This window comes from Fulmarus glacialis, unplaced genomic scaffold (genome assembly GCF_000690835.1).
Source record: "Fulmarus glacialis isolate BGI_N327 unplaced genomic scaffold, ASM69083v1 scaffold32871, whole genome shotgun sequence".
Lineage (NCBI taxonomy): Eukaryota > Metazoa > Chordata > Aves > Procellariiformes > Procellariidae > Fulmarus > Fulmarus glacialis.
In genome coordinates this window covers 1-26,055 of record NW_009192682.1, presented here as the reverse complement: position 1 = coordinate 26,055, position 26,055 = coordinate 1, and the positions used below count along the sequence as shown (strand labels likewise).

The 26,055-nt window shown below is 38.9% G+C and overlaps 1 protein-coding gene across 1 annotated transcript; it reads right to left on the bottom strand.

The window, feature by feature from the left end:
* Nucleotides 1-1,006: 1,006 nt before the first annotated feature.
* Nucleotides 1,007-24,386, bottom strand: GNA13 (guanine nucleotide binding protein (G protein), alpha 13). Its single transcript, XM_009587181.1, has 3 exons — nt 24,138-24,386; nt 6,530-6,580; nt 1,007-1,793 (listed from the first exon to the last, which is right to left on the bottom strand). Exons 1-3 carry the CDS (start codon nt 24,384-24,386, stop codon nt 1,221-1,223), a joined length of 873 nt encoding a protein of 290 aa, XP_009585476.1. The 3' UTR covers nt 1,007-1,220.
* Between the last annotated feature and the right edge of the window lie 1,669 nt (nt 24,387-26,055).

The following is a 26,055-nucleotide window of genomic DNA, read 5'->3' as shown; positions in this document are numbered from 1 at the left end:
TGGAACTTTTGGTAAAATATTCTTAGTCACAAGCAGCACTCTGGAGTACGCTGCGCAACATAATTGGGTCAAGTACACTTAGGATTGCTAGACCCAATTGGAAAGTCTCAGAAAGAACCTCACCAGCTGAAGCACGTTCTGCTGTGACATGTTCTTTTTTCAGAAGAAAACATTCATCTTCACGGTGTCAGCTACACAAGGCCTCTGCTGGGAACACATATGCTCACATAAGGCCACTGAAAATACCGTAGGAGGACAGAACACAAGAGGCACTTAGGTTTGCAAGTACTTCTATCCATCACCAAATGCTTACTGATTAAGATGAGGCACACTGTAAGCAGTCATGAAGAAAGTAAAAATAAACCAGTGCTATATTAAAGCGCTTCAAGAGCGGGTAAGGTACCTACATGTAACATCTGGTTAGTGAAGATAAGAAATACAAGTTTAGCTTGCTCCCCCTTCCCACAGCAGAATTTCAAGAGGACCGTATCATAGTGCTCTGTGCTTTGCCATGGCTCCAAGACGTACGTACAATGCAACAGAGTGAAACCGTGTACTGTGCCATTCACTAATTCCTCATCACTAGACTTCTGCCTGCGTTAGTACTTCCTGCCAGGTATGTCTAAGCTCCCAATCTAAGTATTTTTAAAGCATCTCCTAGTCAAACCCCATGCAAAGATTTATACTTAAACAGGAAGTACATTACCCCCATGAATCCTAGCTTCAAATAGATGATTCCAGCAAGGGATTTATGGGATTTCTAATCAACAATAGACCTGAGAAATCATAAGTCAGCTATGGTATCACAGTCTTCATAATGTTAAGTTAGATGTGAAAAGTTTCTCCCCCCCTTAAATTACTGCCACAGTCTAACAATTGCAATAATTTCACTGAAGTTTGGACTTGGAATTCTGAAGGTGGAATGAATTTTCTAGGATAATATACACATTCTTAAAAGGTCAAAAGGTCAAATTTACCACTTTACAGGTAACTTAGACATAGTTCTGCTATAAGATTACAACTTGAGTCAACTTGAAGCTACACTGGAAGAGATTAAGCCTGAATTTCTGCAGAAATTGGCAATAATGTGTTCAGCAGCAGCTTTTAGCCACATATCAAGAAGTCTGACAGGATCTGGATTTCTCTACACCTGCTGTAAACTTCTAGTTAAAAAAAACCAACACACAAAAGTTACTCAAATAAAAAAGTCTTTTTGCACATCACTGTAACATAAGCTGCTTGAGGTTGTCGTGAAGGATGGTATCCTTGACATCACGGAAAACTAGCCGGATGTTTTCTGTGTTAATAGCAGTGGTGAAGTGGTGGTAGAGGGGCTTCTGCTGCTGGTCCCGGCGTTTAGTACGAAAACAATCCACCAGGAATTTTTGGACATCTGTTAAGCAGTGGGGATCCCCTTCGAACTCTGGAAAATAGTCTTTGATGCTGACTTTTTGTACTTTTTCCTCAAGCAAGTCCGTCTTATTTAAGAAGAGAATGATTGAGACGTTGCTGAAAACGCGGTTATTGACTATTGTTTCAAAAATGTTCAGGGATTCCGTAAGGCGATTCGTTTGCCGATCCTCCATAAGCACTTGGTCAAATTCACTCGAGGAAACAAGGAAGAGTATTGATGTGACACTGTCGAAGCATTCGAACCAACGTTTCCGTTCTGACCTTTGGCCCCCTACATCAACCATCTTGAAAGGAACATTTTTTATTTCAAAGTCGTACTCATGAATCCCTTTTGTGGGTCTTCGTGCCAGCAGTATATCTTGCTGTGAGGGAAGATAATCCTATAAAAAATAAAGGAGAGTTTGCTGATTAGGATACAAGTCCCAGGCATGGTGATCACAGCTGACTTGCAATCGAGAGAAAAGCTTGCAGAGGAACAGCACAATGTTTTGAACAAACATACACATGTATGTGTATTTATATGCTAACATTGAAGCATTTTGGAAAGATCTAGAGTCCAAAGCAGGAAACACACCCAATATTAAATCAAAACACGTACCCCAGAGAACTGAAGCTTTCCATTTGCCACATAACAAGGATCCATAAACAACCTGAGAGGTGTACCGTCAATTCCTCATGCCAGTTTCCCTCATTCTGGATTACTTTATGCTTCATTCATCCTCTTCCCACAAAGCTGGGAAACACACTGGCTGCCAACACTGCAATGCAGCACATGGGGTCTAAAACAGATTTCTCAAATCAGTAACCACCAGAGTATCCATTTCTAACTGTGGGCACTCAGTTCCTCCCATGTTCTCGTGCATACTGCACGACTGCTTCTAGAAAAAAGAGCTGCTCCACTAATTTCTAAGGCAATCAGTTATGCCAGAAAAGCAAATCTAAGCAACTTACTGCGTTTGTGCCATGGATCTTTTGCGTTCAGCTGTATTGGTCCAAAAAGTCACTTTTATTAGCTGTGTGCAACACCTGTAAGCTCACACAGCCTGATTTCGTCCAAAACATACTGTGCAATTAGTAGAATAGGAGAAGAAACAGGCAGCTGAGAACAGCAACCCCTTCCCAGCAGTACAGCCTAGGAGGGCACCCAAGATAGCTGTACCCTGAAGTTCTCCAGCCTGCCTTTTCCCCCATAATTAAATAGGCAGGATAAGTGGGTTTTTTACTTTTTTTTGACTGTTACATGAACAGTCATCATCAACGGATGCAGATGCTAACAGGAAGAGGAATTCTTCTTAGTCAGCTTTTGACAGCATGAAATTCAAGATTCGTACTGGGGATTTCTTCATTCTTAGAATTACACTTTTGCATACGGTCCAAGTCTTTCTGCTATTTAAAAAGTACATCTATAACAGACAGCTGGTTGACGCTGAAGTTTAAAGCTTTTTTGTTCACTTGTTATGGAAACTCTTCCTTACATTTTTCCAGCATTTCTCGTAACTTCAGAAGGAGTGATTTAGGTTTCAGAGTTGGAATTTTAGTCTCCTCTTAGTGAATGATCTATGATCTTCCTTCGACAGTGCCAGTTACCAGACTTGGAGCTTTTATAAAGATGTGTAAGACCATGGTCCAGAAAGTCTGACTCAACTAGTAAGCTGGGGTGGGGGGAACACATAACTACATGGCTATTTAAATACTAGTATTCCAAGTTTAAGGCAGCTGGGCAAGTTTGATCCACAACCTTTAAGAAAGCAATTTTAGAAATCACGAAGTAAAAGCCTAATGTTCCAAAAACTCAAGGATCACTTTGCTTTAAAGTAAGCTCAAAAGTGAAACTAGCTAGAGAGAGACTGTTTTGTTTGAACTCCCAGGTTTCTTTATTCGAGCTGCCCATGACTAAGGCACTGATTTTTATCGTGGCATGAATTACAAAGCGGCTCTCTGAAGCACGGGCTCCCCACCCTGCACTTTTTACTGTAGTATATTACACATCCAAAACCCGCACCATCTAAATCTCCAGTAGAGTTGAACTGCTAAAGCACTGTCATGTTCTCTCCAAACTGAGCAACAGACATGGGCTTCCATCCCCTTGTCTGATTGAAAGAAGCAACTTTAAAGGGTAATAAGATTTTTGTCTTTATTTGTTAAAACTTATCTTGGGTCTTTTCTACCAAAACTTATTAGAGAGGGAGAACAATCAGAGGAATAGAGCAATGACTGTATCAAGTGTCATTGGGTACATGTGATGGGATTTTGAGTAAAGCTGAGTGTTAACATTTAGGCAAGAGAATGTCGCAGGTTCAACACTTATTCCATCTTTCAAACAGGAATGTATAATCTTTTGTTATTCAGGAAGTTAGTCTCAAGTTCTCAGAACAAAACCAGAAAGTCTTAGGAAAGCTCAGGAGTGACTGGAATTCTTAAAGTAAGTAAATAAATAAAATCAATTAATATAATAGGCAAAGCCATATATAACACATATAACATTGAAACAAGAGCACAAAGCAAACTCCTCTGGGAGTTGGCCTGTACTGTTTATTCAGTAAAGCTTTCAAGAACAAGGAATGTATCCCTACAATTCCTGACAAATTCCCTCTCGAGTATTATTACTCATTTAAAATTCCTTCCACACTTGCAACCACAAATAAAATCCTTTCAAGTGCTTTCAAGTTCTACAGGCACAGAAGACCTACCATGTTTTATACCAGATAATGGCTACTCTGATGCAACAGTCCGCAAATGAGTGCACTGGAAGTCAAATACTTGGTATATAGGCATCATTTGGCTACAGGAAACTAAATACAACAACTTCTAAGAAATCTCCCAGTGTTTTAGTTATCTTTTTGAAGGATGATTATGTTTTCTCTCTCAAGCCCAGATCCTTGGGATACTAGCAGCTTGCCACTGCAGCAATTCTGAACTAGCCCCTTTCTCACTGTTGATCCCATTCTCCCTATCTGGAGGCTGCAGCATTAGGTGAGTATTTTCCTGGGACGGCACTGAGTATTATTTTCAAAGTCCTTTCAAAGTTTCGCCATTGTCAATCAGTACTTCTCCTGCAAGCACCCCCAAGCACACTCTCCTTTTCTACACTTCGCCCAGTCTTCCATGTCGACTGTCTTCTTTTTCACCTTCTTCCATTTTGGTGGGGTTTTTTGGGGGGGAAGGTTTGTTGTTTTTTTGTTTTATTTTCTGTGCAGCTCTATTTGCCTGCAAGCACAGCTCTTCCCAAGGATACATATTGATATTGACTCGGAACATGTGCTTTCTTCCTGAATTGTCGTCATCTTCAAATTCACTACAGTCTGTTTTCTTCTAAAGGACTTCTTTTGGTTATCAGTAGGCTGTTTTGGCTATCACATCACTGTTTGCCTAGTTAAAATTAGAATTTAAGGCATGAATAAGATCCAATCGCAACATGGAAAGCAATGCCTCTCTATGAGATATTTGGAATACATATAGTCGGCACTGGCAGTTGAAATAACAACAAACAGTTGCAAGGAATCCAGCCGATCCCACGTGTATATGCCAGCCAGCGACTCTTTATTTTGCTGATCTGATTAAATCTGAACATTAAGTTCTTCTCCCTATGCACTGTTATCATCAGCTCCGTTTTGACAAGAGGCACAAGAATTGCAGGTCTATGTTTATAAGCAATTTAATTGCAGGCCAGGCCAGTTGTATCAGATAACAGATAAGAACAGTAAAATACTTATATTAATAGAGTTTGGGGAAATAATCATTAGATAAATCTTGCATATAGATAAGAATAAACCAGAAGAACCTATCAAATCTTTCACTCAGTAACATAACTTAGCTAGCACTTTTTCCACAAAGACATAACATTTTCTATGACAGCAGATCGTGAAGAGTCCCTCTGTATCTCAACACCATTTGGTCTAATTTTATCCAGAAAAGCTGTAATTCAGAATTCAGCATTCCCACAACAATGTCAGACCTACAGTAAGTGTGTGTGTATAAAAATATAAAAAAAAAAATAGTGACTTCAAGTTTCATGCTTTAATCAAAGAATGGACCAAGGTTTCTAAATAAAGAACTTTGAAAAGAAGCTGCAAAAATCTTTACCCAAATGTGTGCAAATGGGGGGGGAAGGGGGGGGGAGGAGAGAGAAAGAAAAAAAGAAAACAACAACCTTCGAAACTAAAATAGCATTGGATTCAAAGACCATGAGAAATCCACCATTAGCAGAAAGTTTAGCAGTTCATTCAAGTGAGTGCAGTTCATTATAAGTATTGCCTTATACTCAAGGTCAAATCAAAATTCAGAGAGTGAGTGCTGGAGTTCTCAAGCAAGATATCTGGGAGGTGTGTGCATTCTGCAAGATGATCACCAGTGCTCTAGTCAGAAAAATGATAGTTCAAAGCAGGAAAATAGTCTGGCTTAAAATTAAATTTTTATCTGTTAAAGAGAAAAAAAAAATGAAATTAAGCATGATGTAACAGGATTCAACTGAAGTTTGGATTCCTTCATCATTTCTTAGCCATCAGCTGGAAATGACCATGGAGAAACTGCCTCCCCACGGAGTTCAAGCTAGCATCTCGTTTTAAAGGCAGTTTTTCCACATGCCATTTCTGCAATACACAACTAATGAGTATCGCCATACAACCTCATTATTCAACAGTAACCAACATTTTTATCAAAAAGTATTCTACAGAAGATTCAGCTTTTTCCCCAGAGAAAACAGATTTTATTCTGTACCAGGTTTGTTTATTTTAAAGTAGATACTACAGAAAAGTACCACTGACCTGTGCACTGATTTAACTTAGTGTTCCTAACTGGATATGTAAAAACAAAAGCAGTAATTTTTGGTTATCAATTAGTGTTGAAGTGCTACTTTAACAGTCTTCTGACTGGACAAGCATTTGTAATTTGCTTTTTGTTCAATTTCTACAGAAGTTTTATTTCCAGAAAGTCTCTTGGCCCTTGCATTGCCCTGTGTTTTTGGAATGTCAGTGATGAACTGCTGAGATAAAGGGACAGTCAAAGTTAACTAAAGATAAAGTTATTTGAGTAGACACTAATTACATTTCATCTGTTTAAAACCTAGAGATCACAAAGACTACTTAAAACTCAAGACGGGGAAAAAAAAAGAACTTACTTGTTCTCCAAGTTTATCCAAGTTGTCCAAGAAATACTTTACAGATTCCCCCTAAAAACAAAGCAAACGGTTATTTAAATAAGTGGCACACTTGATCCCAATAGTTTACATTCTGAAGTCCAGTTAATTTACCAAAATCTACATTTAAGTGTTGTAAGCTTTAATCACTACCATTTTTTAAGCAGCCATCCTAAGAGCACAACTGACGTTTTATTTTTAGGCCAGTTAATATTTAAGCTTAAAAGCATAGGTAGGCACATTTACAATAGTTAAATTCTTTCCAAGTTTAGAATTGCTAAATAAATCCTACAGTGTTATCCACAGGGAGTATCAACGAAGCAACCACGCCTTCATTATGAAAAGATACATTCAATTCTTCTAACCCTTTGAAGAGTCTGCATATACAGGCATTCAGGTACAGGGATTAATCACTGGAGATAAGTTAATTTATAACTGCATTGCCATACGATCCATTCATACAGGTACTTTCCCCGAGCACAGCAAATGACTAGCAGAATAGAGGATGAGAAAACACAACAGATGAAGCATTTTACTAAACTTTCTTATCAGAGACCAAGTCGGACAAGAACTCCTTACGCTGGGAGTAACAAACAGAGCTCTGCGCTGCCATACTGCATGATATCACACTTACTATACAGGTTATCTTCCAGATTCAAGCAATCACTGTCCTTGCAAACAGTAACTGCAGTTTTTAATCCCTACAGTAATGCGGAACTAAAGATTTTTTTATTGTAAGCCTAAACTACAGCCAACTCTTCAGAACTCTTTTAGGGTGCTGGGATTAAGGAAGAACTCTTACAAGGATGCTACTGAACCCGAGTTCACTTGCAATAGGTAACGTACTGATTGACTTTATTGCAAAGGAACGTAGTACCTTTTTAAGATTCTCAGCATCATCACAGAAGCAGAAACATGCTTCCTTTTGAAAGCTCTTGATTACCAAGCTGTAACTTATTTGCTTTACAGTAAATACAGAAAAGAAACCATCTGTGTTTTCACTCTGCGGATGGAAGAGCAAGAATTCTGACTGAGTTTTCTTGATGAGAAATTCAAGAAGTATCCAAGGCTGGGGTGATTACATCTAAGCCAGACAAGTGAATTAGGACAGGAGTTACACCCTGATAATGACTTCCCCTCACTTGAATTTGAACTCTGCAAACTTATCTAGGAAGAATATCAAACCTCAATATTAAACTGTGTCATCTAAACAGCAGTAAAGTAGGGTATGGTAAATCACAGTCCAAAAAGGTTCTAGCAGACACATAAGCCAGGTACCTTTGCAAGTTCTCCAGGTACTAAAAAAAGTTACATAATACAAGTAGATATCGCACCTTTAAGCGTGCAATTTGAACATCAACTTTTAATTAGGCAAGACTGGGACTCTGGTTGAAACATGCCTTGTGCTCGACACATAGTCCTTCTAATTCGCTTAACATTACTGATTTTTGCTAGGGTGACAAACTGCAGCAGTAACACTAACCATTTTAAAGCCTAGCGGCACACAGCAGCAACTGCTTGCAATGACGGCAGTATTTTACACCTACATCTTTTTCAGCACTTCAGAAATCTATTTTAGCCTCAATCCCGTATGGAAAGTGTATGGGGAAGAGCATTCCTATTTCACAGAAAATAAAAATACACAACCTTGATGCACAAATGCACAAATCCATCAAACTTCCCAAGCAGGCGTAACAGGATCAGAATTCAGGCCTTCTAAGTACTAAGAATGTAGCTGGCTGTAGCTGAATGTTAAGATGAAATAAAGTTTAAGGTCAGACTTAATTTCTTTTCTAGGTCCTAGTAGGAGCTGGCAGCCCTCCCTCCCCCACAGGACTACATACAAATCAGCCAGATTTCAGACTCATTAAGTGGAGGTATTTATTCTAGAATACCTGGACCTCAGAGGCTGTAAGTATGCGTGTGTGTGTGCGCATGCATACACATATTTTAATCTTAGACAGTTCTTTTTTATACTACTTAGGGCAATGCCTACTCCCTAAAGAAGCATTAACTCCGCAATACTGGAATGCATGAATTACTGCCTCTCCTATAAGTCCCAGGGCTTACTGCTACTGCAATGGATTGAGCAGTTGGAGCAGACAAGTAAGCCACAGCCTGTAAAGGTCACAAAACACCCCCAGAAGCAGCTTCCCAAAAGAGGGGATTTCCTGAAAACACAAATGCAAAATACATCGGCCTGCAGCAACAGCAATGCTCTAGAGCCACATATCCAACAGTAAAGTAACTGCCAGAAAGCACACCGAGAAGACTGCTTAGCTTTCTAGGCTGTCAGGTATCAAAGTCAATGGCAGACAAATATCAAGGTGGCCATTCTGAAACTCAAGAAATTAAACTATAAAAGCAATCAGTTACAAGCATAATACAGTTAATAAAGCAGTGACGTATCAGTTTCCCTCCTCCACTCTTCGGCTCAGTCACTGGGTTCTTCCCTTATGAAAATCTATTCAGACAACTAATACGACACACCAAGCAAGTGCCGTCGACATGACTCAACTCTGTATTTAAGGATAAAAGTTGTTCAATAATTGGCTTTTATCAATTTGCATGGCATCAAGAACTTACAACAGCTTCAAATTCATCATCTGTTCTTCCATCACATTCCAGACACCCCTCCGTATCATACAGCTACAAGCCAGTGCCTTGACTAGTGGTAATTTTCTATCTGACCTGGACATGTTCATATTAGCAGGCTAAGCTCTGCTAACTACAGATACTCTCGAACACCAAACTACCACAACTAACAGATTGTCATCAGAATGCACTACTTTAGAACTAAAGAGTTTTGACCCATTTTAAACAAGCTTCAAAAAGGCAGCATTACAAAGCAACCAAGCAAGACTTCTGATCCTTTTCCAAAGGGGTGAACCTTTGTATTTTATGCAATAATGAAGAGAAACCCACTGAAAAACCCACCACACAACAACCAAGGAAAACCTTAATGCCAGTAATTGTTAAAAGTGAGTAAGAAAATTATCTGTTCACAGTCCTGTAGGACAACAGCTCCAAAGGCAGCTTCTGCGTTAGGCTACTTTCTCTTGATATTGGATACAGAACTAGATCTCACTCCATAAATCAATGACAGTGGCTATATTTAAATGGCTGTATTCAACAGACAGTTGTCGCATTCTAAAATTTCCCTTTAGATAAACTGTAAACTCTCTGGTTTACCCTAGATGACTAGAAAAAAGAAACTGGGTTTCCCCACTCTGCCCCACTAACTCCAGTGTGGCTCACCGCGTCCAGCCCCTACCACGTGCCTGTTGCAGCCGTCAGTCTGCTGCTGTCATGCCACAAAGGAGCCACACCAATGACAAAATCAATAGGAGACTGAGAAACTGCAGGATCTACCCCCGTTAAAAAACTCTATAGTTCTCCATGACATTCTCATTGTCTTCACACCCATGTTCTGTGAGCACATACAATCGAAAATTAATTTAAAGATCTAGTTAAAGAAATATAGCGATGTGAAGGTGTTAAATTAGTCACAGGTAAACTTTTGGGTTTTTTTTAAATGCAGGTGAACCCTTTGAGGTCATTTTAACAGTTGAGCAGTTGTGAACTGCCAACTTCTGAAGTGTAGTTGAAGATTACCAATGACCTGTTACACTGCAGGAACCATACCATTGAGCCTCATTTGTCCACTGCCCGCTTCCTTCTACTTAACTTAAAGCACAGGCCCAAAGCTGCCAACAGAAGTGACAAAGTCAAATGCAGGCTTGAGCGCATTTCTCATACGCATGTTGACATACTGCAATAAAGCAAACTTCCTGAACACACACCAATACAACAGAATGAATGGCCTACACATTAGCTTCAAAGATCTTCCAGTGCTAGGTGACTGTGCTTTTGCTCTTTTAATACAGTATTAAAATAAATCATATCAGAATATCAGATTTTAAGCCATCACTTTGCTTGTAGAAGATGCCCGGTTTTTTTCAGATAGAGTACACACATCTCAGCTGCAGCCCTTCAGCCTCCTCCTGACTCAGAAATGCATGTAAACCACAGGAAGTTGACTGTTAAATAACTTTATTCATAACTGTCAAGTATTCCATTTTCAGAAAGGTTTGATTCAAAACAGCTTGCGTGCCTCCTGGAGTCTTGTGAAGAAAGCCAAGACAAGTCATTTCACCATTAACATACAAGTGATTTACAAGAAAACACAACTAAATCATATTCTTATCAAGGTACTTGATGTTACAACAACAGCTTCCCTTACAACACTGCATTTATTTTAACTAGTCTTGCTCATGCCTGTACAATGACATATCTCAAGTTTTATGTAATGCACTCTTTCTACAAAGACAGGATTATAGCACATATTGGTCATTTACCTATAAGACAATAGTGTATCGTAGCTGCTCATGTGGTCTTCTGAAGTAAACCAGATTAGTTATCTTTTATAAACAAAACATAGCACAGAGAAAGATTACTGTCTAAAATGTTGCTATAGTTAGTGCCTAAAGCAAAAGTAACCACAAAAATATTTTTGGGGAGGGAAAAAAAAAAAAAGACTGCATGAAATACACAACAGATGAACACATCTTTTAAACCCAGGAAGTGGCACCAATTTATTTGGTTTCCATGAAAACAATGTCAGCCATCTAAATATGATTTGTTGAAGCCTTAGCATAGCCAAATGGCTTTTTAGCTGTTCTAGGGGAACACAGACACTACATTTTTTCCAATAGCAATCACTTAAAAAAAAAAAAAAAGATAGAGAAAAAGCATCAAATAAAGATTTAGTCATCACAAGGTTTAATAAAGAAACATACAATTTATCAAAACCATCTACGTTTGGCTGCAAGTTCAGTGGAACATACTGAACTGACAAGACTTTAATTAAGTATCTGAAAGAATAAATCAGATATTTAAAGAAAATACGAGATATAACTTAGTAATCCAGATTAGAATTACAGGAACCACCATACATTTTCTCTTCCTGACCGTACTTGAATTTCTGGGAAAAGAGAAACAAAGATTTCCTATTTTATTTAATAAAAATCCCACAAAACCACAAACAAACAAAAACAACACCAAAAAAAGCTTTTTTAAAAGCCTAGTTTAGAATAAGAATAGGTAACTACAATGTATTGAGGCTGGCACGTACATGCCTAAATTGACACGCAAACCAAACCATCCGTAACATGGGAAAAGCAGCTTGAAAGAAGAAAGATGATGGAGGAATAACCAGAGCCTTAAAATTCTGCATTTTACAGCACCCTAGTAATCCCTATAGCATACATTTCATTATGTATAGTTTTTTTTCTGTAGAGGGTTAATCCAGATAAATCCATATGTGAGGATTTTGGCAAAGAATCCAGAGAAAAGAATATCTAACCTTTATTTTCTTGACACTCCACCCCAAGCTGATTCAGAAGATGACTGACTGCAAATCAATACTTCTGCTACTGAAGTTTCACCGCATGTCTTCTGAAGTTTCAGTAATCAGCACAGAGATAATGAATGGAGAAATGTTTTAGTCAAATCAATGCAGATTTCCTAGTGGGAGAGGTATTAGAGAGCACTACAACTTCCTCCCCCTCCACCCAAGTGAGGGATGTCCGTAACATTACACAAAAGAGGCAGATGATCCAGGTGATACATTTATACCGTGAATGCACCTAGCCGTAATTATATTATTGAGCTCAAATCCACAATAGCCTTGATTGTTAGACCAGTAGAAGTTGAACCAAGTCTTACGTTAAGACATTGAACTGGTTTGGCTTCTTTTACTGGCCTCAGACTTAGAGATAAATGAAGTAATCTTGATTCCTTCACAGCTTTCAGGTTTCTACAAATTAACCTCTCTCACTGGTCACTCTTCCCAGTGCTTTCTAATGAGGATTCCTCTTTCAAACATGCCCCAGTCAACACAATAGGACAAAACTTCTACATATTCATACCTATAACTTGTTTATTCAAGGAACTAAATTTAAAAACCAGATACTTTCCCTATTTTGTAGCAGCAATTCAGCAACTTGCTTGGTACCTCCTAAGGTAAGGGGAAACAACTTGTTTCCCAATTGCCACTCCTATGCTCTAACACTTGAAATAGTGCTCTCTGTTTAAGCAGCAGTTTTATTAGCAGTGTTTCGGGAGTTTACAATAAGCATATACAATAACTAATTTTTAATAAGGGTGCTAAAGGTATTTAGGGAAAAGTGTTGAGGTAAGCAACAGTATATTTACTTACCAAACTGGAAGTCTGGGTCAAAATATTTGAGAGTGTGCTAACACAAAACACATTTCCTGGAGAGAAGTATGTTTCCTTTCTCTAAGTGTTAATTATGGCCAAAGTTATGTTAAAACCAGCATAAACTGGCACTCCCGCCAAAACAAAGCAGTCCCCATTTATGCCCACATGAGCACGATTGCAGCCATTTGCAGACCAGCCAACTGCTCCGTGTTAAACTAATCCCTCCCTCCCTAAGAAGGAAGGGCAAACTGCTTTAAAATGGCACTGCTGCCAGTGGAAGCATTAATGGACCAGCCTTAAAAGGGCTAAAGCACAGATACCGTATGTCAAGATCAGACATTTCAGGATCTCCTAGTTTCTTTCTCTCCAGCTCAACCATTTGAATAGTCATTTAAATCTGATCTGCCCATTTTCAAAGATAAAATTTAAGTACGTTGGGATTAATTGCCTCTTCTTTGTAAGACTGGGGAGCACAGGCTACATTTGCTTATACAGGAGTACAAAATAATCCTGTTCTCCACCAATACGTGTCACAAATGCGTCACAGCTCATCCTACCTCTGAGAGCACTATCCTATTTCCTCTTTTCAGCACTTCCTGCGTGCAGCTCGAATTGCAGTTGACTTTTTTCAAAGCAATCAGAACTGCCTCATGCGGTGTAGAAGTGAAACCTGTCTTGCGTTCAGTCACACAAACTGAGTATCTGTCCTAAAAAAAGGAAAGGTTGAAATCCTGACTCACAGAAGTAATCTTTTGTAAAATCTTTTTGTAACAGAGCAGAATTTGTATTCAGAACAGCTGGATCACATTGGGTGGAGGGTGCTCAACAGCATGAAGCTACAAAAGAACCAAGAAAGGGAGGAGTCACACCAAGTTTATTTCATGGCTGACATTTTTATCTTGCATAATGGCGTTAAAGAAAGGTGAAGGGGTTTAAGAAGGGTTTTAAACCAATAATATCCCTTTAATCTATTATCCCCTATTTACTGTGTAATCTAATTAATCCATAATTCTCAAAATGGAAAACAAATGGAGGAAGACAGAGCACGCCAACCTGACTTCTTGCACTACAACTACCTGGCAGCATCTGCAAGCTGCTGGGTACTCAGAAGCATCTGCTACAGCTGCCATACCCAAACAGTTGCGAGTGAAGGAGGAGAGGTAAGCCAAGCCATGCGCAAGTCAGTCTAGAACTAAATACTCCAAATAAGGCTCCAGTATCAGCTGTTTCTCCTTCTTGCACTGAATTTAGTTTCCCACTGCCCTTCAAAGTGCCTCATTCACTTACACAATTCAGACTCGGATTTTCTCTCCAATCAGGACAGCATTTCCACTGTTTCACTGAACACGCTATCCCAATTAACCAAATGAAGACATGATCAAGCACTAAGCAGAACTTAATCCGCATAATAGTATACCACAGAGCAAACTCTTCCAGTTTTGAATTACTTTCCTAAGAGGGAAGAAAACCAATTTCATTTTTCTTAGCTAGGTATCCCTCCCCTCTCTGAAGAAGGGATGCAATTGCCAGATTCTTAACAAAACTTGCTTAAAAATATGAAAATTCACTACAGCTTTTAGGCATGAAACAGCATTCCTTTAAAGCCTACAGAATTACAATTTCTTCCACAGAAGGCACTGTTATCATATTTCCAACTAATTCTGAAAGACTACTTGGAAACCAGGATGTGCCATATTCTAGAAACAGATGAGAATTTTAAGAAACTGCATAGCTTTGAGCTGTATGAAGTGATACTCCGTTTGTACAACTCAAGAGCAAAACCCAAAAGTCTGCTGAGACTCTTTAACACAATTAAAAACCCTAGGAATATACAGCATCTATCCTGCCGTGTCATTTTCCTTAGGATCACCAATGCTTCCAAATAGGAAGACTCAAGTCTACTGCAGCCCCTTCTAGAGATCAGAGCCAGGTTAAGAAATGCAATAAATGGCATATGGGACACAACACATGCAGAACCAGAGCATCTAACGATGATGCTTGTTTGCCAGAACCTGAACAGAAATTAACCCATGAAAGCAAATTAGGATATGCCGTCCACAAGATCAGGTGCACTTTCTTTCTTCAAAGATCTTTTTACTTTCTCCCTACCAAACTCCTCTTCCATGAAGTTTACTTTAGGAAAGACACCGATACTTTGCAAAAGATTTTCAAATTTCGTTGATGAAACAAATCTTCCAAGTCACGGCACACACATAGACCTAGAAGTCATATGAATGCACTGACCAAGAAGAAACAGCCACCTCCCAATTACTATTTACACTCTGGGAAGCATCTATATAAACTTCAAATGTTCTGCACACAAAACAGACTGGAACCAGACTGTAAACATTTGCTCTTCTTTCAGTGCACTGACCCACTGGCTCCATGACTTCATGTATTTGCAACTCAAACTGCATTTAATCTAACACTGAAGCAGTAGTGAGTCTGCAAATCTGCCATCCATCATTTAGAGCTTTACTTGCTTCCAAGTTGTACAAGATCGGCAAAGGCTCCCAAAAACATGACAAATATTTGGCATGTGGAAACATATCAGCACTAAAACTGGCCATATTGAACTTTAAGATGCTTGAAAAGCCCATTATTGCATACTCTGTAAACTAAATCACAACATTTCAAAAGCAGAACCCTAAACTAGATACCAATGCATGCACTGAAGTATCCCTAGGATTCAGTTTTAAAGTACATTTGGTTCCTCTTTCAGCCTCATGAGAAACCCAGATGACCAAATGCTTTTTAGTTCCTTCCTCTGCCTCAATTAGCAGAATCAATTTCAATTAAGTTCTGGTATTTCTGTTTGCAAACAGTGACATACTAATATATCAGCTCTTGTTACCAGCTATCTGACAAGATTCAGTGACAATTTACTAGGTCTTGTGAAAGATCTATGCGGATGATTAGATGAATGTTAGTGTTTTTAAAAATTACTAAAAGCTGCGTCTAAAGCACTCAAAGTAACAGTAAAGTACACAAGACTCCCTAAACAGCAGCAACATCCAGGAGGCTGCAAATATTTCACATCACTTGTAGAATTTCGTACTAGAAATTAACTAAAACCAGAAAAAATAGAAATCAATTACTAGAGCAACTATATAAATGTTTGCTAGTGAAAACAGTTAAAAGTCCCAATACCACCCACATGTAGAATTTTAGTAGATCACCCTGCACTCAGTTTTTTTGAACACACTATTTTGTGTAGACATTTTGCATTACAGATGGTGTCAGTGCACTGTGTTTCCTCGCCTGGAAATTCTGCATCCTCTTTATTTAGTCACCAGCGGGTGATCAAATACCATCATGTGCCCAGTGAGAAGCGCTTCCAGGCAGTCTGCCGAGACTCCCATCGGTTTGTTTAAAATCATTTCTCCGGCATCATTAATCAAAGGAAAAAGATACAGAAACTCGTGTGTGATTACGCATTCCTGTACCTCTCATCCATAAAAAGAATTTGGGGTCTTTTCAGTTCCTTGGTTAAGTCACTGGAAAGGAGTATGATATTCCTGCTATTTTAACTGAGGAGACTATGAAGTACTGGGAAAACATTTAAGGACGAATGACCATGATGGAGAAGTGTGCAGCATGGTACAGTGAATTAAGGGCTGTAGAAGTCAGCTCACTGCCTATTATAGTCCAGAAATTTTCTTCTTTGAAATAGCTGAAGTTGTCAGTTACTGTGATGACAAAGAATTCAGGGTGTTTTCTGTATTTAAAATTCCTCAACTTTCCCAGCTGTATCACCTGATGTTTATTGTTAATGCAGGCAAGCAAGTGGAGAAGATACTGGAAGTAATTTAGGACCTTCTTTAGCTGCTGATGTAGTCTTAAACATTTTCTTTATTCACCATTTAAATTCAACCCATCAAACTACTTTGGTAGTAGAGCGTAAGGGCTGTAGAGTATAACGGTTAGCCTCTAGGATTATTCAGAGATTTTTATTTGCATTAAGTACATTTCTTGTTTGAGGCTGCTGAGTTAACTAATATTGTGTTCTATGCCCCATTTATTCACCTTTAAGATATAAATAAAGGCTTCATATTCCAGAGCAATACAAGATACCACTTGGTATCAGCTAGACTCCATCAGCACCGTCAGTGATACAACTTGCTGTTCCACAAAAGGGCAGGCTCTGCACCTTCTGAACTTCTCAACTGATTTGTGGTAAATTTAGATACTTACAAAAAAAAGTGCCAGTAGATACAATGCTGGTATGGAGATTATCTTGCTTTCTATGTGAAACACTAGTATAGTTATTCTATTGCTTTTCTTACGTAGTAAGGTCAGCTGCACTTACGTTTTCTCACATTTTCTTAAGCAACTTCCTCAGCTACCACAAGCTAAAGTTTCCTACCACTTTGCTAGTTCTGCATAAGAGGTACAGCATGAACTCAGAACATATAAATAGCAGTTATCATGATCTGAAGTTTAGGTCAATAAAGACAGCCAAAACAGTCATCCTAATACAACCTGAGTGTAATACGTGCTCAGTGAGAGCAGACTTAACTGGCCTCTAAGGCTGAAGTCTTGTTACAGTAAGCTCAAATTAGGGAACAGCAGCACAAATCAACACTGCCCCTGGCATCACACCTTAATCCTAAAGGATCCCATATTTACATATGAAAAAGATCGCTCTATATTCTTTGCCTCAGGTGCAAAATTAATTTCACCTATATAGATGGAAGATCACAGCTGCATCCATACCACATGTTTTGCCAGCATGGAGATTTGCTGACAGCTATGAATACTGGGACTTCGTAGTTTAGATCGGGCTTATATTTAGTAAGTCATTTCTAAATGGACAGAGAACGGTGTAGCCATTGCTACATTTAAATTCTGTGAAGTAATGTAACGAGACAGTTCTACAGGTACTAACATGTAGTATCTTGCAGGTTAGTAGCCAGCAAGGAAATGGGCTCTGAATTAATGTTTGTACCAAGGTCTCATGTTACACTGTAAGCTGCAGAAGCAGCAAAAGCTCATCTAACACATTTGCGCCAATTTAAAAGAATCTGCTGAGAACAGGCTCACACATTCAAGACGTGTGGAAGGCTGAGAAAGTCTCTTCCTCTGAACTCTTTAGAGGTTGCTGGCATGCACAGCATATTCAGAAGGGCACTTGTATTTTACCTTTATTTAATCAAGGCTCAGTTATAGAAATCCAAATTTTTGCAAAAGTAGGTCACCTTTTAGCCTTCTGCAACAAAACATTTAGGAAACTAAGGCACACGATGATCAATATAACATAGCTTGTTCAAGACAGAGTATGTGTAAGAACACATCCCTCTGCTCCCACGCTGTACAATGGAAGTCTGCATTTTAAAAGCAGTGGTTCCCCATAAACAGGTATCTAGATTGAGTTTGAATTAAGAATTCATTTTCAGAGATTGCACTGAAACCACACAGAAAAGATACACTTGTACAAGCTAAGGGTGGCACACAGGCCTCCAAAAAGTTGCTAGCATTCTTGCTTGGAAGACAACTCGGCATGCTTCTGTCTGGCACGTGTGTGCTGGGATAAGATGTCCACATTAAGACAGCTCCCACTGAAAGTCCTCTCAATCCAGAGCCACATCTATGCTTAAAAATAATAGTAACAAAAAAGAAAAATAGTAACGTTCAGAAAAAATTATGGAAAAGATATTCTTCAGTAAAACCAGACCAGCCTGCACTACAGCATCAATTGGCAATACAAGACCACTGTTCTCCAAACACTTCAACATTTTAGTGCTAACAAGAAAAGTCAGCAGGCAGGAAAGGAAGAATGGTGGAAAGGGAAGAAGGCAGACCCAGAAACAGCCTTTCAAACCACAGTAACTCACAGAGGCTGAAACAGAAGTCCTAATCCCAATTTGGAAAATGATAAAAAAATGGCATTTTGTGTTAAATTAGTATAAAAGTTCACCTGAAGATCATTCAGCTCAATTAAAATATTACGGTCAATCCCCATTACCAATGCACTAGTATACACACTGAAGGGTTTCTGGCCACAAACCAAGAATAAGGAAACTCAAGCCTCCTTATTGTTTGACTCGAGTGTTAATCCCTATATGGAGCCTTATTAATACAAACTCAAAGCCAGCATTTTCTTGTCATTGGGGCAGGAAAAACAGCAAATCCTCAAGAACCTTGAGTCTTCTCTGAGGATTTGAATGACTCATTTTTAAGTACAAATCTGTAAAGCACTTTTCTCTCCATAGGTATAGCAACAAGCTTTGATAAATCCTTTTCACAGAAACACCAAAAGATGGCAAGTAGCTCTAACCTTTCCAAGGGCTTTAAGGAGTCATGCTGACTGTACACATGCCATCCTGTCATTTCATGCTTGGCAGACCTATTGATTGGGGAAAGAGGGGAAAATAGTTCACATTTCAACACAGACAAAGCAGCAGCTTTTTGGTTTTCCCCACAAAAATTTAAGCAATATTCAGTGTAATTACAACATTGTATTTAAATAAAGTAACTCTAAATTATATGATTAGGTGCCCGAATAGTCAATGCATACGTTTACAGAAATGCTGGGTGACTGAATCTCATATCCATGAAGAAGAAGATTCTTCTATCAGTTTGAGAAACTTTCTACCGACAGTTTATGCGCTCAAGCATGTCCTAATAGAAGCACTACCTACACACTTCAAGCAGAAACAGAGCGGGACAACTGAACACCCAATCCCAGAACCAAGAGCAGATCTGGGAAAGGGAGGGGGGAAACACATCTCTACCCTCCAACTTAGGGGTGTGGGGAGGTTGCAGAGGATGAATACTGAGAGGAATATCAACACATTACAGAAGGCACAAGCTGTTGAAAGGCTTCTGAAATTCAGTGTCACAAATATGGTGTAGATGCTTTTAATGAACCACAGATAAGATACTCTGTCTTTTTCCAGGTTCTACGCTTGTGACTTCAGAGAGACGCTGAAGTACTGCCCTCACTTGAGAAAGAGGAAGACCTCAACATCTGGCAGCCTAGTCTGGCTTCAAACTCCACCAACCTCCACAGGATCACTACTCTATAATCAAGCACATTTCAAGGATGTATTGCCTATGCACCTGAAAATTTTGCTAATACCTTGCAATGGCCATTTGAGTACTCGTTATTTCCCACAGAGCTAATTTAACGTTCTCATGTGTATGACAGCCCCACCAATATTCAGAGATAAAGCCCAAAAAAGCCCCACCAGAATAAGATAAAATACAATCATCCCGTAAACTGAACACTCTCCAAAAACACTACTCTGCAACAGAAAAATGCTACAGAGAAGCTGCAGCAAAACTAGCAGTAGAACTTCAAGCTGAACACGCCTTTTCCTGTCTTCTATAATCTGATCTAGCACTTGCAGACATGTCACAGAAGTAAACAGGATCCAGAGGTAAACGCATATCCTATCATCCTTACTGTATCATCTATCTCTGCAGTTCTATGCAAATGCAGACAGAATAAAGTGTCATCACTGCCCCTGCGCATTGCAGGTTCATGGCATAGAAAAACCAAACAACATCCAGTGTAATTTGCAAGTAGGGCAAAATATCTACCTGAAGATCAGCAATTGCTTGTAGCAAACATCCAAACCCATCCAAAAGTTATCTTTAACAAGAACAAACCTTTAACACATTCAAAGCTTATCATGCATCTGAGCAATTCAGCTCTCACCCCACTTTTCCATTTTCAGAGAATTGGAAGACTCCTGGACACTACTTCAAAACGCTTCTCTGTTAACAACTCTCACAGCAAATTCAAGAAATGGAAGTTCACAGCAAGCGCACTGAAGTGAGAGGCAGTGTACAACAGTACTTTTACACAGAAGTGCTTTCCTCGGTGTTACTAGATACACAGCACCAGCACTAGACACTCCTCAGCTGCCAGTGCCTCAAAGCAAATCTCAATGAGAACAGCAAACGTTTACAATCACGCAACTGAATAGTTCATGAGTACAAATACAAAAGCTAGGAAATGTCTAGTTAAATCGGTTCGCATGTTATAGAATTAAGGTAATGGGTGTGTTTATCCAAGACATTTCAGGAGATTTTTACTGGAAATCAACTTGCAATGAAAAATCTGAAATGTTAATTAGATGTGAGAAAGCCTTAGGCTGATACAGACTAACTCCATAACTAATCCATGTTAGCCATCTGACTAGAAGCTGTAGGAGAAATAAGCTCGGTAGATGAAGGAGAGAAAGCTGGAGGATGACCAGAATCCTAAGTGTATGTTACAGGAACTGACTGAGCTACAGAGCCAAAATAATCTTTAGTTAACTGTGTTAGTGGAACTATCACCCGAGTGACTTCGGTCTGTAGTGAAATTTGAGGGATTATAATATTAACCACCTGAGAAGTGGCATATATTGTACTAACCTGTAATTAGCTCTTTCCAGTTTTAAAGCACTACACAAGTGTGAACTAATGAATTTTCATAAATACCATTGTTAGTGGCCAGAAGGCCCCTATTTTTATACCAAGGAAAATAAATCATATTGACTATCCCCATGACCACTAAAGTTAACAAAATGAGGAAGGACACTCCAGTGAACTAGGCATGGAAATGCTGATTTCTAATTCCATTAAAATACAACCAGGTTCTGTTTCTTCCCCTCTCATGCTGCTATAAAAAGACCACATTGTTTCTTTAGGCTCCTAGCATCATCTCTGGCATTGTAAGTGAAAGATGATAGAGGAAAAAAAAAAAAAGCAACAACAGCTTAATGATCTCTCACAATGTACATACATCTTCAAGTTTTAAACACATACATGCAGAAACTTTAATCTCAAACCCTCTTTCTCTGTATTTCCTATCTGTCCAAGCTACAAATGGCTTCTAGAACTACACACTCTCGCTTCCTTTCCTGCAGAATTTCTGTGTAAATTTTGACATTTTTCATTCCTTATCCATCACTGCTCTGTTCTTTATTTGCTCACTTCTACCTTTGCCCCAAAGTGTCCTATTCCCATGATAAACCATACTTTCCCAGCATTCTTGCCTGTGTTCTCTTAATATGAACCATGTTTTCAGTGTAGCGTCAAACTCAGTCCAGTGAAAAAAGTTAAACTCACTTAACAGCGTGAAAAGAAGTTAGAGTATATACAATCAAATAATACTCTTCTACCATGCTCAGTCCCAGAATTTTACACTTTTTTTATGCCACTTTTCCCTCTCTCCTACTCATCTGATGATTGCTGGTATCTCTCCTTTCATTACATTTTTTGCCACAAGCAGTTGAACTGGAAGTAGAACAGTATTTTCCTCTTATTCTCCATTCTACAATGCTAACAATTTTCAGTCTTGAATCCTTACTTCAGGAGTCAGTACTCTACGCAACTGAACTGTCTGCGTCTCTTCCAACTTCCCTCTGCTCTACCTCCTGACTCGGGTATGTCCGTCATTCCCTCCTTAACCATTTGCGTCTTCCTTCCACATTATGGCACATGTCTAAACTCTCTGAACACTCTTCTACAAAGCCTGTCAGCAGGTACTGCAAAAACACATACTGCTTTCAGGAGTATTCTGCCATTCTGCTGCCCGCATGGAGCTCTGTCATAACTTAAGCTGGAAGCTTACCGGGTTAAAACCAAGACTTCATGCTTAGCCAGCACTGATCACCCTGCTTGCACTCAATACAATGACATCATTCAGCTTCTTGGGTTTTTTCATGTTTATAACTTGGCATAAGTATCTCGGGCTGACATTTTGAAAGGATTTAGGAAATAAGGCAATGTAAGTATAAATAAAGCAGCTACCTTACTTAATCAAAAATTAGTATTAGGACAGTACTCAACTATTAAGAGCACTTAAAAAAATACTCTTTGAGTTCTGCCTAAAACACAACATGATCCATACATATTTTTGCAGAGAACTTCATACAGATTTAGGGATTTCCAAAAGAAAGCAATAGTTTTTTTTCCTGTCAGATTCAGAAGAATATATTCTTCAAATCCTACTCAAAGTGAAACTCTGCACATGCTTCAATTATAGAAAGAACCTACTTCTCAGAGACTCAAGATGACAGAAAAGTAATAGCTCCCTTTTCCATTGCTACTTAGCCTGAAGTCATTAAACATGCCTAATCAAAGACAAACCAATTTTATTTAACAAATTTTAAAACAGATCACTCCAGCACAGCAATTACGTCACTAGAAGTCACATCTGCACCAGAGAGGATCTTGACTACAGTAGAGCAATTACCCTTTTATGATCACTTTGAAGGCAAAGTGCAAGAAGCAACAGGTCTCAATAAAAACGTACTTATACAGCTCAGAACTAGGCTGGGCAGGTGACAGGCTACTCAAGCACCTGTCCATTCTGCAATCTCTAGAAGACATTCCATGATCAGGGCAGTACATATTTATAGAGTATTTACACAACCTATTTAAGTCAGAGTATGATTACACAACCATTCATAATAGCTCAACAGGAGACATCATCAGCTATTGTTTAGATTCACACTAACACAAAGGTTATTTTTAAGACATAAAAACACAAAGCCACTTAGGTTTAAGAGACCTACAAGAACAAGATTTAATCTATTTTAAGGTTCTCAACCCCCACTCCCACAAAACCCTATGTCACTGGCATTTAGTACACAAGTCTATGAACCAATAAACAGCAAATTTAACTTAAATTCTTCATTTCCTTTTGCAGCATTTGCATGGAAATGGAGCGAAGGGATTTTAGCTGTCATGGACAGTTAAAGCTCCAGCTCAAGAATGAAGACGTGTTTCTTTTTCCTTTCCAACCCCACTATTGAATTGTATATTCCATCTGAACCCCACTATTAAATTGTATACTCCATCTTCAGCTGAGAACTTCAATATAACAAAAATCTCATTACATGAGTATTAACATAGACATTTAAAATTAAACAGGAAGTATACAGAGGGAATGTTTGCTAGATTGCTCAAATTGGAATAGAGAAGGGAGTGGTTTTTAAATTCTTCTCATTAACCCATGCATATCTTTTCTTAAAAATCACATTACTTTCAAGATTTCCCTTATTGCAAACCATTTTTTTTTTTAAGTCGATGCACTAGTTAACAAAGGGTAAAAATAATTATATGGTAAAAACACTACACAGGTACTAGCTTTGTTACAAAACATAAAAGCCCTCTATAACTCAGCTTTCTCACATATGAAATGAGGACAATTATGTCAGAAGCTCTTTATTATTCTTGTTTTTTAAAAAAAAAAGGGAGGGGGAAGGAGCTAAATGCATCTGTTTGCAATACCACAGTGTAACAGTCTACCATTCAAAAATGCGTAAGATCCATAAGGAGGCCGCTTGATCAGTGTTTTACGGAAAAGCAACACAGGAACAAGAATCACACACACTCACATTAAAAACACTGAAACAGAAATCTTACCAGCTGGAATTCTCTGCGCCTGTCGTACGCGTGCTGGATACCGCTATCCGCCCATAGAGCTCTTATGGCTGGAAGATACTGTAAAAAAACTGCCGTCTCCACCATGCCTTGCACCACCGTGACCGACCGAGTATCAAAAGCCATCATCGTATCTCCATTACTCTGGTTAGCAGGATCTCCCCAAGGGATATGAAGTTTCTCTCTGGCATCTACAAGGACTCTCACACCTTTAACAACATGAAAGAGCATTGCAATTAGAGTTTCTCAGCATCTACTATTTCACTAGCCTACAAATCTGCAAAGATTCAAACAATGCACTTACTCTGTACAGTCAAAGCTCAATAGGACTATCCACCCAGTAGGAAATCAGAAAGCTTCTGAAAAATCGACTCAAAGCACTACATTTTCAGGTAACATCAAAACTCAGGTATTTGGTATCAGAAAAACACAGCCATGATCAACAGTATAATATCCATAGCACAAGTTTAACTCTTGAAAATGTGCTATTTTTAATTACTAAATACCCAATCTGCGCTACCAAGCAAACTCTTTTACAGATATTTGTACTTCCCTCTGATCTCCAGAGCCATTCTACAGTCGTTAAATTTACCTGGCACAAATACAAGACAAATGAAGTATGTTTAAAAGCTTATTTCAGAGTACGTTAAACCATCTGACGGCTTATTTTAAGGTTCCCTAGTCTTGTATTCCTATTAACTTGGTATCTAGTTATATCTAATTGTAGAGGTTTATCACTGCCTTTAACATTTTCAGAGATTTGAAGACAACATTTACTAAAATCACAGCACTTTCTAAAAAGTATGTTTTTACTGCCTAAGTGCAGAAGGAGTTGTAGCATCTAAAGACTTCCCCACACTTTTTGTTGTTGTTGGTTTGGTAAACATTCTCTAGGAGAAACAGTATTTTTAAACTTCTCTTATACAGGACTTTTAAAAAAAAAAATCATTGTGATCATACTGATACGGGAAATGCAGGGAAATGAAATCTAGTAGTAAATTTACTGATGAAAAAATAAAAAGAAAAAAAAATCCAGTAAGAATAAGCAACTTTAAAGGCATGGGGCGAGGTATAAGGAAATTAAGATGTAGTAACAAATGGCTGTATAATAACATACTTGTTCAATGCCGAAATTGGTTTTTTTTGAAGCTTCATTCTCTTTTCCATAATTTTTTTATCTGTCAAAAGCAATGACTGCAGGAAAGCAGCCTCCAGAAAAGATCTGCAGTTTCTACGTGTGTACTTTCAGAGTAGGAAGTACCTTACTTTAATAATAAACTATAACCTGGTCAACATCCATGTTGATTTCTACTGCCTTGCTATTTATAGTTTTTCCAGGCTTGATTCATAAACAGTTTTGTAGAACAATTCTCCTTAAGAATTACTGGACCTCAGCCCCCTTCAAGAGTGGGGCTGAGGTCTGACAACGCTTTGCTGTGTTGAGAAACTTAGTTAAGACTTTGTCCAACTATTACACAGTCCAAACCGAAAGTCTGATGAGCGATTTAGATAAAAGAGAGAAAATAAGTACGGATGACCAATTAAGTAAGGATGACAGCAGTGAAATCAAGAGCCCGCTCCTAAACCATGTGTGGAAGTTTTGGCAACGCATCTATGACAAGGGGCTCTGCATGCGGGTTTCTGTTGATTGATGTGTCAGCCTAGTTTCCAACACGATGGCAACGTTTCTTCCACTGAAGTGAAATGCAGACAGCGCTTCCTCCTCAGGCACAGGACACGTCTCATCCTCACGCACTTTCAGGTGCATCTTTCCCCCATCCGTTGTCGCCCATTACTGCCGTCGCGTTACCAGGAAATGGCAGGGCTCGGGACCTTACGGACTGAAACCGCTGCTCCCACGGCAAGAGCTGAAGCCGCCCTCCGCAGCACGACGGGCCGC

Bases quoted from the DNA above. Each gene is read 5' to 3' on its own strand.
- GNA13 (XM_009587181.1), bottom strand. From the start codon at position 24,386: ATGCTCTTTCATGTTGTTAAAGGTGTGAGAGTCCTTGTAGATGCCAGA. The intron at 6,581-24,137 runs GTAAGATTTCTG...CTTTGTTTTTAG, and splicing joins GGCGCAGAGAATTCCAGCTG to GGGGAATCTGTAAAGTATTT. The intron at 1,794-6,529 runs GTAAGTTCTTTT...TATTTTTTATAG, and splicing joins TGGATAAACTTGGAGAACAA to GATTATCTTCCCTCACAGCA.